The 16,357-nt window shown below is 36.4% G+C and overlaps 1 protein-coding gene across 3 annotated transcripts in view; it reads right to left on the reverse strand.

The window, feature by feature from the left end:
* The window catches only part of LOC145319246 (uncharacterized), a 45,611-nt gene that overhangs the window by 9,401 nt on the left and 19,853 nt on the right, over positions 1-16,357 (reverse strand). For all 3 annotated transcript variants that reach the window (XR_013879787.1, XR_013879786.1, XM_080161252.1), the window contains exons 21-42: positions 14,891-15,211; positions 14,339-14,567; positions 13,892-14,084; positions 13,215-13,294; positions 11,810-12,932; positions 11,425-11,516; positions 10,957-11,030; positions 10,427-10,498; positions 10,073-10,156; positions 9,584-9,807; positions 9,162-9,262; positions 8,770-8,914; positions 8,028-8,142; positions 7,432-7,665; positions 5,032-6,927; positions 4,034-4,214; positions 3,777-3,862; positions 3,087-3,173; positions 2,636-2,716; positions 1,996-2,146; positions 1,339-1,478; positions 149-1,054 (exon numbers count right to left, since the gene is read on the reverse strand). Coding sequence is in view for 1 of the 3 variants with exons in the window: in XM_080161252.1 (XP_080017378.1) it covers positions 149-1,054; positions 1,339-1,478; positions 1,996-2,146; positions 2,636-2,716; positions 3,087-3,173; positions 3,777-3,862; positions 4,034-4,214; positions 5,032-6,927; positions 7,432-7,665; positions 8,028-8,142; positions 8,770-8,914; positions 9,162-9,262; positions 9,584-9,807; positions 10,073-10,156; positions 10,427-10,498; positions 10,957-11,030; positions 11,425-11,516; positions 11,810-12,932; positions 13,215-13,294; positions 13,892-14,084; positions 14,339-14,567; positions 14,891-15,211 (6,615 nt within the window). In the remaining 2 variants the exon portion in view is untranslated. The remainder of the gene's footprint in view (positions 1-148; positions 1,055-1,338; positions 1,479-1,995; positions 2,147-2,635; positions 2,717-3,086; positions 3,174-3,776; positions 3,863-4,033; positions 4,215-5,031; positions 6,928-7,431; positions 7,666-8,027; positions 8,143-8,769; positions 8,915-9,161; positions 9,263-9,583; positions 9,808-10,072; positions 10,157-10,426; positions 10,499-10,956; positions 11,031-11,424; positions 11,517-11,809; positions 12,933-13,214; positions 13,295-13,891; positions 14,085-14,338; positions 14,568-14,890; positions 15,212-16,357) is intronic.

The following is a 16,357-nucleotide window of genomic DNA, read 5'->3' on the forward strand; positions in this document are numbered from 1 at the left end:
AAATTCATTGAGTCATTCAGTAAAAATATTTTTTAAAAACAAGAAGGATTGTAAATTTACCCCCCCCCCCCACCCCCAATCATAAATGTAGTTTATATAATGGTACAGGAAAATACTAAAAAATTGGATAAAAATATTTATCTGTTACCTGTTCTGGAATAGGAACCGACTCCCCACCAATTCCAGCAAACGGATCCTCCTGAGCATCAGCTCCCCAACCTTCCTCAACAAGTTGTGGAACAACTGGGGTTGTGCCAGCTCCAACTTGTTGTATAGCACCCCAGACACCACTAACACCTTCTTGGGCCATTGGCGGTGGTGTGCCTAGCATAGGTGGCGCATTTTCAACGGCTGGAACATTTGGTTCAATGTTGATAGAATCTTGTTTTGCAACACTAAGCTCATTGGCAGCAGGGTCAGTAGGACCTTTGGTTGGTGATAAAAATCCACTGAGATAAGATTTAATGCTCAGCTTAGCATTTTCACCAGTTTTGGTCACCAGCTCACTTTCCTTTTCTGCTATTATTTGTTCTTTTACTGTGATTTCACGTTCTTTGCTTTCAATAATATCATCTTTAGTTTTCAATTCACTAATCTTGTCCTCTAATTCTTTGTTAAGTCTAGCTATTTCATCTTCTTTGTTATCAACAATTTTATTCGAGTCTATTTCGGTTGTAGTGCTATCTGTTGTAGGGCCATGTTCACTCTTCAAAGAATTATATTCAGTAGACATAGTATTATAAGCATCAACATATTGGTTGTAGGCATCTAGAAGTTGGTTATATTCAGCTGTTTTATTTTCAGACCACACATTCCAATCGACAAGTGCTTGCTTATATGACTCTATTTCAGCTTCTAATTGGGTTATTTTTACCTCAGCTTCACTATTGGTAACTGTCTCACTTGGTACAACATTGATTTCATTAGTAGGAGCAACAGAAGCTTGTTTAGCTTGTTCAAGTTGTTTAGTAAGGTCTTCAGCTTTACTGGCTTGTTCCCGTAAATTTTCTAATTCTTTTGTCAGGCTCGAAATTTTGTTTTCTGACTCAAGTACCTAAATAGACAGCATTTTATCATTTATTTCTTCTAAAACCAATAGAACAGCTAAAAAAAATTTCACTTCTTGGGGAATATTACAAATGCGAGAATGGGAGCTTACCTTCCAAATGAAATGTGAAAACAAGGTAAATTGGCTTTAAACTCCCCAACCTTACTTATTTTTTTTTGTTTATAGCCCTCTAACCCTATCTAAAGGGCTATCCAACCCTTACCTAAAATTATAGTTTTAAAACAACTTGTAAATGGTTTACTTTCAGTTCAGGTAAATTGTAAAACTACCTGTTGTTGCATTTGTTCAAACTCTGCAGCAATCTCTTCCTGTTCCTGGATATCTCTGGTTCTCATTTCCTCGGCCTCTGCCAGCTTCCTCTGGCAGCAGTCCAGCTCTTGTAACCTGGAGGACATCTCATCCTGCAGTTCTGAAATTAGTCGTTCATGTTAACATTGTTAAACCAAATAAAATAGATATTACTGTATGAAATCTTATTATATTATAAAATTCACATTTCTCGGGTATTTATAGCATTCTACCATTTAGGGGAGTGTAGATTATTCTATTAACAAATGTGCTATCTCTTCAAGGAAACTATATATCTATATAATTAAGGACGTGATACATTACAAGATTTTATTTTGATATATCTCCTCACCAAATCTTGATGTTCAAACGCCCTACAGACAACCAATCTTATGGTTACCCAACTTTGTCTGGAAGTCATAACTGTGCATTATAATGAGTTACGCCTGTTTTGGGCCAAGACACTTCCTCTACTTTAACTATTTATGTTGCAGCAGTAAGAACCATTTTAAACATCTTTAGTTATAAAACGTTGTTGGGCTGAGATTCGAACCTATCACCTCCCCGACAACAAGCAGATACTCCACGTTTTATGCAGGTATAAGTGTAAAAATTCCTGCAATGGAACAGCAACAAACCTGCTAAACTGGATGACTTCTCTTGTAGCTGCTGTTGAAGATTGTTTCTTTCTTTCTCTAGTCCAGACTTGAGCATATTTAATTCTTGATCTTTAGCCGCCAGTTCGTTGCGTAACATACTCTCATCCTCCTTCAGCTTGTCATAACAAACCTAAATTAGTTTTCATGAAAACATATGCCTTTAATAAATTAACAAAACTATTTCCTATGATGTCTGCTGGAATGTAATTTACAGAAACACTGAAGACTTTATTGAGATTATTGTTTTAGTGGCCCTAGAACTAAACAAATAATGGAAAAATATTACAATTTTTGAATTGGTGGAAAAGGTGAAAACTATATGCCTCTATAGGAATGTATGGCAGCGCAGAAAAAGTACAATTAGAAAATGTACACACAGCTGCCGTCCAAACGACTTAGTTCTCAAATTTCCTGACTAACACATTGACCGATCCCACAAACATGAAAACGCTTGCAGCAGAAATAATCTAAATATTGTCCTTAAAAAATTATTTTAAGTAACTTGACTAACTTTTTAACATTATATTTTCGATTGTGCTAATATATTCCCATCTTCTACTGGATTTCAGTTTACTGTTCATTTTACATCAATGATTTTTCTTTTTAAAGTTAAACTAACCTTACTATCCTCTAGCTGATCTAAGGTAGTTTGGAAGGCTTCTAGTTGGTCGTTGGCACCCTCCAGCTTTTGCATTTCATTCTAATCGTATGAATAATGAACAATAGAATATAAATATTGGGCGGGGTGGGGATTTCAAAAGCCGAAAACATTTTTTCCTAGGTAATTAAATATTCAAAAAATATTATTATTTCTTTTTGTTACAGATATATTAGGGATTTTAAGGATAAAACATGGAACGATATATTGATATACATTCCCAATGATGATTAACAAAATTAGCCTTTCTGCAGATGACGAATAAGATACCTAATGTGATTATAAAACTTTGGACACCAGAGTAATTGAAAACTTTATAAAATACGATTCAAAACATGATTTTCAGTATGGCTTAGAACCAGTTATTTAGCGGATATTAATCGGTTTCGAAGACCTAATGGAAAATGTTTACCTTGGTTTCCCTGATTTCTTCATATAAATCCTGTTTTTCAGTTTCAAGACGATCAATTGTAACCTTCATTTCCTCCAGCTCCATGTCCTAATCAACAAGATAATGTACCTATCAATTACCTCATTGCAACTTTAACGTCAGGTCCAATAACCCAGGATAACTAAAGGGAGCCAAACAATTGGGGTACTAGGTTAAGTAACACCCACCAGACAACCAACTCTTTGATTGCACGACTTTTGCCTAAGAAGTCCTAATTCTACATGTTAACTACTCATCCTAATCAAACTATTTATGTGGCGCAGCAATAGGAACAATTTTAAAAGTCTTTAAGTTATGACGCGGTGTAGGGCCGAGATTCGAACCCATCAAATACCCGACGACGAGCGGATGCGCTACGTGTTGATCCACAGTTGAGTTTTTGAAAATTATCAGGTTTAATGTTTGTCTGTCAGATCCCATAAACTAATAAAACTCTTAATTTAATTTTAGTTTTGAATTCAAGTTCAAGGATGGTTTTTAGCTGTTTTTCTGCCACCTCCTCCTAGATCCTTTTTCATTGTTACAAAGAGCATATGTATGCTAAAGGCGCAGCCACTAGTAAATAATATAATTCCTAACTAGTTTACAAAAAATTGCATTAAAGCAACCAACTCCGCACTGATTAGCCTTAGTAAAAAACCAAATGCATACCTTTATTTTGATGAGCTTGAGTGCCTCGTTAACTTTATCATCTGGTTTACCAGCATCTCCAATTCTTTCCAGTTCATCTTTCAAACCTATAATTTATGATCATTAATGTCAGAAATGTCCGATTTTTCCGACTTGAGAATTACTTTAAAAAAAAGTGTACACTATTATGAATTGACAACATCCAATGTTTTTTTTTTATCAAATAAGAGAGATACAATTTGTACAATAGTTTTGATAACATAAAATGATTCACTTACTTTTCAATTCATCCTGAGCCTGTGTGTAGGCAGCTGAAGTTGTGTTAAGCGCATCACTTGACGTGTTAAACGCATCCGTAATGTTGGCAATTGTCTGCTGGAGGGTGGCCACTGTTTCCTGAAGGCCAGTAATTTCCTCAGTCTTTGCCTGACCCCATACCTGCCAGTCAGCAATGGCAGCCTAATTAAAATATCATATATAATTCAGAGTCATTTACTAAGGAGGCTTTGTCAGCAATTGCTACGAGCATTTGCACGAAAGCAGATTTACAGTGTTTTAAATTTTACTAGAGCAATGGGTTTTGTATTTCAAAGGTTAGAGAAGGGCAAAAAATAGCCCAAAACCATTCTAATATTTGAATCTAAAAATAAAATAGCCTTAAACCACCCCTTAACACATGTGTAGCTTTTCTAAATTGTACCCTTATTGACTAGCCTTTATGATGATGAATAAGTAACGGCTAACGGCTGGCGGTTCAGCCGTTATGCCATTTTTTTTGATATCTATATTGCAAATTAGTCACGAAACCTATCTCCACATAATACTTTTTTCACTCCAAAACGCTATCAAACGGTTCTAGACGGTAGCTGTTGGTACTAGAAGTTTTAAAAATGGTTATTGATATCATTTAACATGAATTAAATCAAAAATATGTTTTAAAAAGTTGATTCCCCTAAAAAATAGGCAAAATACGGCTAAACGGCTGAGCCCCCACCTGTTAGTTTTCCAACTTTTTGTTCGATTTAGGGAAAATAGACCTACCAAGGATTACTCATGCAAAAGTTCAGATCAAAATTCGAATTTTAAGTGCCATTTGCTCACTGATTACAAGATCTTGCATCTTTTTCACAAATAACATTTCACATGAATAATCTTGTACGTACCCTTACTGTGTTGAAAAAGGTATAAATCAAACTTTTCAAATGAATAACTTCTATCAAATAGATACGTAAATTGCAAATTAACAATAATACGATTGAAAAAGTAAAAATATTACCTGATAATTGGCAAGCTCAACTTGAACAGCTGATGTATCAACAATCTGTGACACACTTGGATCAACATTTCCTTGTTCATTGGCAGCTTGTTGGACTACTGCTTCTTCAATAGGAGCTTGGGCTGTTACAGCTTCAGTAGCAAAATAGCTTGCTGTTTCTACCGTTTCACTGCTGAAAAATGAGGCAGCAACTTCATTTGTGGCAGCTGCAACAGCATTGTTATCAAACAAAGCAGCAGCTGTGATAGTTTCAGCTGTTTGACTAGCATCAGCAGTTGGCTGTGTGAAGAAGTCAGCAGCAGTGTTTGCTTGACTAACAGCTACTTGATCTTGTTGTGTACTGCTAAAGAAACTTGCAGCTGTTTGACCTGCTGCAGCTTCTGGCTGCTGCTGTGTGGGGGCAAAGAAACTGGCAGCAGTATCTTCTTGAATAGCAGCTGCCTGATCTTGAAGTATTTCTTCTTGTAATTTTTGTTCTTGTTGATAACTGCTAAATGGATCATATATATTGGCATTATCAGCATTTGAAGTGTCAGGGTTAAAAAAGCTCGAGGCATCTGAAACAGCTGTTGGTTGAAACAAATTAGCAGCTGGCTGCTGCTGTGTTGGTGTTGGAGGATTGGCAAAGAATTGATCAGCAGTTTGAAGTGTATGTGTTTGTCCCATATTTGATTCAATAACAAAACCTTGGTCAAATGGACCAGGTTCTGGATGGCTAGCATTATCAGGCTTCACTGCTGTTGATGTGAAGAATTGTGAAGCACCGTCGATTGGTTGATTTGGAGTCATTACATTCCCAGAAAATAGTTGGGAAGCATCTTGTGATTTTTCTATCATAACACTTTCTGTGGCAACTTCATATTCTGTTTCCTTTGTTTTATCGGCATCAGGTGCTTCTTCATTCTTGTTATCTTCACTGACTTTAATTTGAGGAATCTTATTCTCAAGAACTCCGACTTGATTTGATAATAATTCAAGATCTTTGTTCAGTTGATCATTTTCACTTTCTTTTTGTTCAATAGTTGACTTGAGCTCTTCAATAAATTCATTCTTTTCATCAAGTGACGCAGATAAAGCATCAATTTGTCCTTGTAGTCTTAATTTCTCACTCTCTAGCTCAGATTTATTCTGCTCATTAATGTTAGAAATTTCACCACTCATGTTAGTAGCACAATTCTCAAGAGCTGAAACCTTTTCTTTATAGGCTTCTAGCATGTGATTTGATTTGCTAAGTTCTTCCTTCTTCTCAGCAAGAGCAGTCTCAAGCTTACCAATCTTGGTCTCCATGCCAACAAGATTAGACTTGTATACATCTAGAGTAGATTTAGTTTGGGTAAGCTGAGATGCCTTGTCTGCAAGTTCAACCTCAAGCTCTTGAATCCTTGCTTCATTTTCTTGTATCTTAGCTTCTAACTCCTCCTTATTACTGTCAACTTCAGTTGAAGTTGCAACAGTAGAAGCTTCAATAGTAGGAGCGCTTGCAACAGGTTCGTTAAAAAATTCAGATGGAGCTGGAATGTTATCCGCAGCAGAAGTTCCTCCGAATGCCTGGTCAACACTTTGAGCAGCTATAGGAGCTCCAACATCAAATGGTTGACTGACAGGAGCAGCAATATCAAAAGGTTGACCAACACTTGGACTATCAAAGAATGAAGCCAAAGGATTTGCAGTGGGTGGTGCAACTGGTTGAATTTCATCAAACGGCGAGGGGGAAGCGTTTGCAATTGGCACAGCAGACGGCACAATGGCATCAAATGGCGAAGCAGATGTTTGTATTTGATTTATCTGGGGTTGGCATGGCCTTGCTTCAATTTGCTTGTTTAGATTGTTGTTTTCAAACGTTAAATCTTCTATCTGTTTGGTTAATATTACAATCCTTTCTTCTAACGCAGTTACCTAAATATTAAATTAAAATGAAAAATATCTAGTGAATTTTATAAATATATTTGGTCCAATTTTATTCAATTCATAGTATTCTAGAAAGAGGATGATTGTCTGTTTGAGGGTTTTTATTTGGAGAGTATGAAGCAATTCAAATAGTATTATTCACTTTCAGTTTAAAATTCTAAATCTATATTTTTAAGTGTTTGGGATTCCAGGGAGAGAGGAGACATTGGGATGTTTATTACATTAGTCCCTAAAGTTTCATTATATTTATAACGTTTTATTATTTGCTGGCTTAACAACTTCTATTGTATTTTGATAGGTTGGTTCATTAAGTTAAGTACCCAAAGTTTTTAACCACTAATTGAAATCTAGAAAAGGAAAATTTTTGTATGCCATCATTGAGGATATACATGAATTTATAGGCCCTTGTCATATCCCTTTAGATCCCTGTTGGAATCCTCTCTTTCCCAACATCTTTAACAGTCAATCAAAGACATATGGTCAAAGTTATACCTGGACAGAAGCTGTACGCAGTTGATACATTTGGTTTGTCAGATCTGAAATCTGTCCTTGATATGTCTGCATCTCTAGAGCATGATACTCTTCCTGTTGTCTGGACATAGTCAGCTGTTGCTGCAATTCTTCTACCACAGCCTGGTGGCTGCTACCTTGCTGTGTCAGCTGTTGTTGTAGCTGTTCTATCACAGCTGACTGATCACCCTGCTCTGACTGTGCATTCAGCTGATCCTTATGAAAATGAGACTGTTTTACTTTTATGATGAACAATATAAATCATAAATGAAATAACAACAATAGAGAATAAAAGTTCAAAGTACCTATCAGTTTTTGTAACATTAACAGTCTGCCAATCAAAATTCAATAAAAGACCCAAAAGTTGTTAAGCCAACGTTATTATAAAAATTAAGGGACTAGTGTAATAAACAGCCCAATGTCCCCTCCCTCCCTCACGAAATAAAACACTAATCTTACAATTAAGCAATAGAGAAAAACTTTTTGGCGAGATACTCAGTGCACAACAGACGGACGGAAGTACACCACTGCATAAGTAGCTACGCTACTATAATCTTAATAATAAGAATTTAAATTACCTGATAGCTGGAACTTTGTTCATATAACGTCTTGTAATCTGCAAGTAGCTGTGTTTGAGATTGTTCCAGAACAACCTTTTCTCTCTCTAGGATACTGTACCTTCCCTCCAGTTCACTAAAATAGTAACAGAGGTGTATACATTCTGCTAGGGATGGCAATCCGTCAAATTTTTTGACCGGATTCGGATTCCTACAAGAATCCGTCCAAAAAATGGCGGATTCCGGATTCTTATTTTTGGCGGATTCTGGATTCGGATTCCGGATTCTAGCAATATTTTAAAAGGCTTTTTTTTAAATTAAAAAAGTTAAGTGCTACATATGTCCTAAAAATTAATGTTCTTGGTGTTCTCTATAATTCACTTCCGAGTTAATTCACAGTTTATTCTTAATTTTTTCTCCCTCCCACATATTTTTATCCCCCCCCCCCCCTTAGTAGGGGATCCAATGTAGGATATACTCCTCTGAATTATAGGGAACTTTGATTGGTTTTATTGAAAATGGAAAGTGTCAAAACATTGGATTGATCATTGCAAAGCTAAACAAACAGGAGATATCTACACATTCTACACACTTATGTAAAATAGTTAAGGTAAATGACTAACTACCTATCTTACTTGTGTTTTCAGTGAAATTAAGAATTTTAAAAGGATACGAAATTTAACTTTAGCTGAGCTATAACAACATTGTAATAAAAGATTTTTTCAACATTATTATTAGCAAGAAATTATAACAGACAGATTACCTAATGGTAGCCTGCAAGCGGCCAGTCTCTGCTCTGGATTCCTGGAGCAGTGATTCCAGATCCTGATTGCCAGCTTGGACAGGGTTGTCATGGACAGGTGGGTGCTGGCCAATTATACCAACATCCTGGTTAGGTTGTTGCTCCCCTAAATATAATTTGATTTAGATTTTTTTTAATTGACAGGAGGTAATGTTTCTACTACTGTAAAAAAAATCCATTAAAAAGCCCGAGGGTTTTAGAGATTCCAATGAAAATAGGGTTTCAAAGTTATCATTTACAATGGCAACATTGGAAAAAATCTTCCAATGAAAACATCAAATGTGAATGCTTTGTTTAATTCTGCAAATTTTCATGAAAAAGCAAAACAAGATAAATTTCAGTGAATTGATCACCTAGAACTAAATTATCCTGTATGCCCCATCCATCATCGTCTCCCCAGCCGTCTTGACCACCAGCATCGAAATTGTCGAACCAGCTAGCAGCATTATCAGCCTGGTATCACAGTTATTATGATTTTGTAGAAAATTGTTTGATATATTATAATAAACTTTAAGTATTATCTTACTTTTAATAGTTATAGATCTATCCTAACTATAATATCTAAATTAGTAACTACTGCTGCATCATAACGAAATTAAATTGAAATAAAAAATCTTTATTATCAATCGCATGTGTACTGTAATAGAAAACAAAAAAAACTAACTTCTATAAGAAGGTGAAGTTTCTAAATATTATGAGACAATCTAAATTAATCTTAATAAGTAAAATTTCATTTGTCCAACTGTAATCACTGAATCATAACATCCGTTCCTGTTGATTAGCGGCAGCGCCGACAAGCGGCGGTGCATTCACAAGATCCAGCTGACCACGGGGTTGGCGGCCGCCTGGCGGCATAATATCCGGTGGGTTAGGTCCGCCACGACGTGCTACATCTGGCTGGGAACCGCCGCCGCGGTTCGTTACGTCAGGTGGCGGGGCAGGATGGTGCATTGGCTGCACTTGTCCGTCTCCAGGTTCACGCAAGTTATTTATTTCCTCCTGAAAAAAATTGTATTTGTCTATATTAGGTTCTGAAATAGTTAAAACTGCTAAAACACGTTAAATCTCGTTTCTTTTCCATATATCGTCGCGCTGGTATAGGTATTGGTAAAACTAACTAAACTAATTGGAAAAAAATATTTCAGAATTTCAAATGATTTTTTTTATATACTAGCAGTCAACCAAAATCCGCGTAAGATTCAGATTCAGCTTTGATTCATAAGTTAAAATAACTTTGTATTTACATATATCTGAACATAACTACCTGTAATTGTTGTATTCTGTGTTGGTCCTGTTCCCTGGCTGTCTGTACAGTTGCCAGCTCTACCTGGATGGCCTCAAGCTGCACCTAAATTTTAAGATAATAACTAGCAATCAAGTGGTAGTTTTAGGTAGAATTTTTAAAGATGTCGGTAAATTAAATCCTCTAAATGTTTAAATTAATCTAGCTCAATATTTAGACCATGTTGCTTCATGTTTCAGTTCAGAAGTTATCGCGCCCCCTGCCCCCTTTATTAATATATGTTATATTTTGAAAACAACAGGGTTAAATCATTTCTTAATATTGTAAAAAAAAAGGCTGATACACAGAGTTATAACCTTCTAATAATTAAGTTACCTGTAACCCTTGTTCTACACTCTCTTTCTCTACACTCATCTCTGATACCAAGTTACGTAAGGTTGTCACCTCCTAAAAAATTGTATTATCATTTTGATAAAAAAAAATTGAAATCAACCCCCCCCCCTACAAAAAGCACAAAAGAATTATGATTTTAAAGAATTTTGTATGTTAGTTTCCACAGTTTCTTCAGAATTTCTACATTGTACCCGAAAAAAAAATACTCAAGACAAATTTCCCAGTGCTGTTTGTAACTTTTTCTTAATGGAGTTCATCTTTGTTATGGGTATGATACACACTGAAAAATCTGTTGGTTTATAATAAGCTTATTGTGTAGATTTACATAAAACCTTATTTCTTAAAAGATGCATTCTGGGCATTTTACATTTTTACATTCGTAAAAACTGGATATGATACGGTGCTATACATAATTTTCAGTAAGGCTGAGGACCGGTTCTTTTCACCGAATATTAATCGGTTTGTATCTGTACTGACACACTTGAAGTAAAATAATGAATACAAATCCTCACCTCTAGAAGCCTATTTCTTTCTGTATCCAAAGAAGTGTATTGGTGTTGATATTGTTGCAAATGAGCACTCTTGCCTACAAAGAAGGGATAATGGACTAGTGTAGGGATAAGACAATGGACAATAAATTTATATACAGGCTGACAGCCCCTATGATAAACAAAACTATCACTTCTGTAGAACAAAATTGTTGGTTCTATAGTTGGGACACTACTAGTTTGCAACTAACCAATCAAAATTCCATAAAAGTGTCCAGTTTTAGAGCCAACGAATAAGATAACGAGATTATAAAACTTTGGGTACCAGAGTAATTTACAGTTTAATGTCACCTACCTTCCTGATGAAACTACATAATTCAATAAACATTAAACTCTATACAAAATTTTGTCTTGAGACAAGATAAAAATTAAATACAAGCAAAATAAAAAAAATATTTTTTTTCAATCAATTTCCAATCCTTAAATGCTTGCCTGCAAGCTCTTGACCCATTTCATCCTCCGATATTCTGGCGGCTTCAACGTCAGATTTAAGACTGCTTACTTCGGCCTCTAGTTCAGTAACCCTAAAACAGCGTTTTTCAGTATATTATAATTCTTTCGAAGGTGCCTCATTAAGACAAACATTTCTCCAGTCCACCCGCAAATTTTCACTTGGGAACCAAAACAAAACAAAACTGTTCTGGTAATTTGTTAGGTCTTAAGAAACAGACACAAGTACTGAATCAGATAAGCGCCTGATGTTAAGAGAATGCTGATATAATCATAAAAATAAAATTCAAGTCTTTTACTACTTGGTAGTATTGAATAAGTGGTAGCTTCCATAGGTAATTTATAAAAACTGTATAATAAAATGTACCTGTTAGATTGAGACTGTAATTTAGAAGATTTTTGATCCATCTCCTCCTGGATCTGTTTTATTTCTGCCTTCAATTCATTGACCTGTGCTTCAGCCATCTGCGTGGCTGATAACTTATCATCCTGTTCCTCGTTTTCAGACCTCATGTTTGCCAGCATAGCTTCAAGTTCTTCAACCTTAGAATCTTGGCTGTTGCGTCGTTGTTGCAATTGTTTAATTGTCTCTTGAAGGTCTGATCTTGTGTTCTCACTGCTTTCTAGGTCTTCTTGTAATTGGGCAAGATCTGTTGACAGTTTAGATTTAGATTCCCGCATTTCTGTGAGTTCAGCATTAAGTTTAGCTTGTTCTAACTCAAATGCAGATTTTTCACTTTCTAGAGCTGAAACCTTTTCCTCTAAATCTGTATGGTTTGAGGTAGCAGATTCTAATCTCGTTTCTAGTTCTGTCTTACTTGTCCTCATGTTATTCAGCTCTATCTGAATCTCTTTCATTGCTTCAATTTGTTCCCTAAGTTTTCTTAGCTCATCATTTTCGCCTTCAATCTCTTGAGCATGCACTTTTCTTTCTGTTTCAAGAATGTTGATCTTCTCCTCAAGAGATTCAATGGTTGCTTTCATGTTTGCTTCACTGTTTGATAATTTATTCAGCTTAGCAAGCAATTCATTGTTTTCAGCTGAGGCATTCTTAACATGACTTTCAAGTTCACATTTAGCCTCAACAAGCCTGTCAAAACGAGATTGCAAGTTTTCTAATTCCGACTCTTTTTCCGCCATTTTATACTCCATGGCTTCATGTGAAGGAGACTTGACAATCTGTCTTGTTGGGGTGCCATGGACAGAGCTATGAACACTACTGGCAGCACCAGCTCCTACATCAGCCATGTCTCTGTCAACAGACAGTCTAAGATTAGCAGCTAAGTCATCATTGGCCCCAACACCAAGGCCACCACCAATTTCAGGTTCTCCCCAGGTGTCATCACCCCAACCATCCTCAATGTCGGCCTCTCGTTCAGTTGTCACATTACTAGCATTGCTTGTTAAGCTAAGAGGTTGTTCGCTGACATTAACAGATGGAATTTCAGGTTCACCAGCACCGCTGCCCCAATCATCCTCCCAACCATCTCCTTTTTTCAAGAATAAAGTAATAAGTCAAATTTATAAAAATTAGATTTGAAATTTTAAAAGCGAAGCTCTACTACATTTTAGATATTTACGTCTGTAAAACTAGCTATGAAAATAAGATTTATAAGCGCAGCATCTTGCATTATAGCAATTTTACAACAGATATTTAATGTATGTTTAAATAACTTCTAAATAATATATAATTAATGTGAAAAACGCAGCTACTCCTAAGTTTAGTTTGTAGTTTTAAATTTATCTATTGATCTAAATAACATTATCCTTGCCTTGATTTTCGACACCCCAGCCATCCTCATCAGCTGTAGCTTGTGCCTCGGCTGCTTGGTCAGGTACCAGTTGCTGTTGTCTGCCAAATTATACAATGCTCGAGTCAAGAATTTGAAAAGCAGGTATGAATTATGATAATGTTTAAATTCTGTTTAGACTGAAGGCCCAATTCTAAGACATTATCATAATTAAAATCTCTAGATTGAAAACCCCTCCCCCCCATTAATCATTCAGTGATCTAAAGGGATAAGTTAATGGCCGATAAATTGATGCCCATGCAAGCCCCAATTATGACGCACAAAATACCCTTTCTGGCTTCTGCAGATAAAAATTAAGTTAGTGGTTGAAAAGTTTGAGCTTTCGACTTAATAAAACAACCAATCAAAATTCAGTACCTAAAATTTCCCAAAGTTGTTAAGCCAACGAATGAGAAAACGTTATTGTAAAAAATAAGGACCTACATTAGGTTCATACTACATATTTTATCAAATTTAATTTATGATTTTATAACATACTTTGAAATGGTAAGGTAGATAAAAAATATTAGTGCAAAATAGTTCTAAGTGAATATAATTGTACTGTACAAAGAGTAAAAGAGAACTAGAGAACTTATTGGGCCCTAAAACAAAAAAAAAATTATTAAGCCGTTGTATTCTCTTAACTCGCAAGTATGTGCCTTGATCCAGGATCAGGAGTGACAAGACCATCATCTTCTATAATAGCCTCTCCCCAACCATCTTTCTCAAGTGCTACAGGCTCCACAGCCGCATTAGATGCTCCTTCAGGCTCAACAGAAGCAGCAGATGTTCCGACAATGTTAGCAGCCGTTTCAGAAGCACCCCAGCCATCATCTTCAAAACCTTTGAATCCTGAATATTAAGTTTACAATACAAATTGTCATTTTTCGGCTTTTATCCAGGGAGGGAAATAACAATGAAAAATAATCTAATTCTACAACCTAATATATTCAAGCTACCAAAGGCCAAATTTATTCATGGGATACTGAGAGATAAATGATTCACTCACTGCTTGTTGTTCAGTGCATCCAATACCAATATAAAAAGTCTTATTGCAATATAAAAATATTAACTGGATTATGTAAGATTTTTAAAGCTCTTTGTACCTGTTTCTTGCTGAACCCTTATTTCAGGCGTATCCGCTCGGCCGTCATCATCATCACTATCATCCTGCGGCTCCGCCAGCCTGGCAGCCTCCAGCAGCGGGCTGTTGTACAGGCCAGAAATAATCTTCTGCTCTAGATTTGTTTTCTTTTCCTTCTGTAATTTTTCTGCAAATGCAGTAGCTTGATTCTTTTCCATGCGCAGTTTTAGCAACTCTGCCTCCATTTGAGCCTAAGACAAAAACAAATCAATTTTTTGACAGAGCTTTATTTTTACTAAAACAAATTATCTCGGTATAAAACCACTTTTTTGGCTTTCAAGTGGTAGAAGCGCAACTTTACTAAGGAATTCGAAAGAAGGGAGGAGTCTCTCTGACCACTCTAAGTTTTTTTTTAACATGTAGGTAATATTAGATGAGATCTAGGCAATTTCTAGATATTGAATAAGAAGAAAAAAAGGCAAAATTTTTTTATGTGCGAAAAAAAGCTTCTTTTTAAAGGAAAAAACAGTCGAGCTAGATAATGCTATAATATTGTATATTTTGTTGTAATTACCTTAGCTGATGTCAATGTCTTATTTTCTTCCGTAAGATTATCCACCTTATCTTCCAACTCATCAACTTGATTATTTAGTTCCTCTATTTCCTCAGAATTAGCCTGAGCCTCACTAGCAGCAGATTCTGATTCAACCAGACGTTTCTTAAGATCTTCATTTTCTGTAGCCACTGTCTCCATTTTCAGCTTTACTTGTTCAAATTCTTGCTCTATTTTTGTAATCTTTTCCCTTTCTTTCTTCAATTCTTTTTCTTTTTCTGCCAATTTTTGATGGTTGTCATCCATACTACTTGTTGATTCTGTTTTAACTTTGGCGTATTCCTAGTATACATAATGGGTTCAATCAAGACTGACTTTTGGTGCATTCTTTACTCGTGGATTTTCAAAAATTTATAAAGTCTTTTGTTAAGTTAAAAAAATTAAGGGGGGGGTTTTTAATGCAACCATCTCGTAATCAATGTATAAATGGCACTTAGAATTCGAATTTCGATCTCAAATTTTGCATGAGTAATCCTTGGTAGGTCTATTTTCCGTAAATCGAACAAAAAGTTGGAAAAGTAACGGCTGGCAGCTGGCGGCTCAGCCGTTTAGCCGTTTTTTGCCTATTTTCAGGGCAAATTCATCATTAATTACGTAGGAATCAACTTTTAAAAACAGATTTTTGGTTTAATTCATGTTAATAATAGCAATAACCATTTTTTAAATTTCTAGTACCAGCTGCTAAACGGCTAGAACCGGCTGGGAGCCGCCAAGAGTATGAAGAGTTGATAGGGCATGTGACATGTCTAGGGGTAGGTTTTTATGGTTGCTGAGCTCAAAAATGCTACCAAAAATAGTGGCAGCCCATCCATATGGCAGCTGGGTAACAGCTGCAGCTCAGCTGGTAGCGGCCAAGAGTAGAATGAGTAGATAGGGCTTGTAACGTGTCTAATGGTAGGTTTTTATGGGTGCTGAGCTCAAAAATACTACCAAAAATAGTGGCAGCTCAATCATATGGCAGCTGGGTAACGGCCGCTGCTGAGCGGGGAGCTGCCAAGAGTTGAATGTGTAGATAGGGCTTGTGACGTGTCTAGGGGTAGGTTTTTAGGGGTGCTAAGCTCAAAAATACTACCAAAATAGTGGCCGCCCATCCATATGGCAGCTGGGTAACAGCTGCAGCTCACCTTGGAGCGGCCAAGAGTAGAATGAGTACATAGGGCTTGTGACATGTCTAGGGGTAGGTTTTTAGGGGTGCTAAACTCAAAAATGCTACCAAAAGTAGTGGCAGCCCATCCATATGGCAGCTGGGTAACAGCTGCAGCTCAGCTGGGAGCGGACAAGATTAGAATAAGTAGATAGGGCTTGTGACGTGTCAAGGGGTACCTAGGTTTTTATGGGTGCTTAGCTCAATACTACTACCAAAAATAGTGGCCGCCCATCCATATGGCAGCTGGGTAACGGCCGCAGCTCACCTTGGAGCGGCCAAGA

This window comes from Acartia tonsa, chromosome 5 (assembly GCF_053477335.1).
Source record: "Acartia tonsa isolate MP-2025a chromosome 5, ASM5347733v1, whole genome shotgun sequence".
Taxonomy (NCBI): domain Eukaryota; kingdom Metazoa; phylum Arthropoda; class Copepoda; order Calanoida; family Acartiidae; genus Acartia; species Acartia tonsa.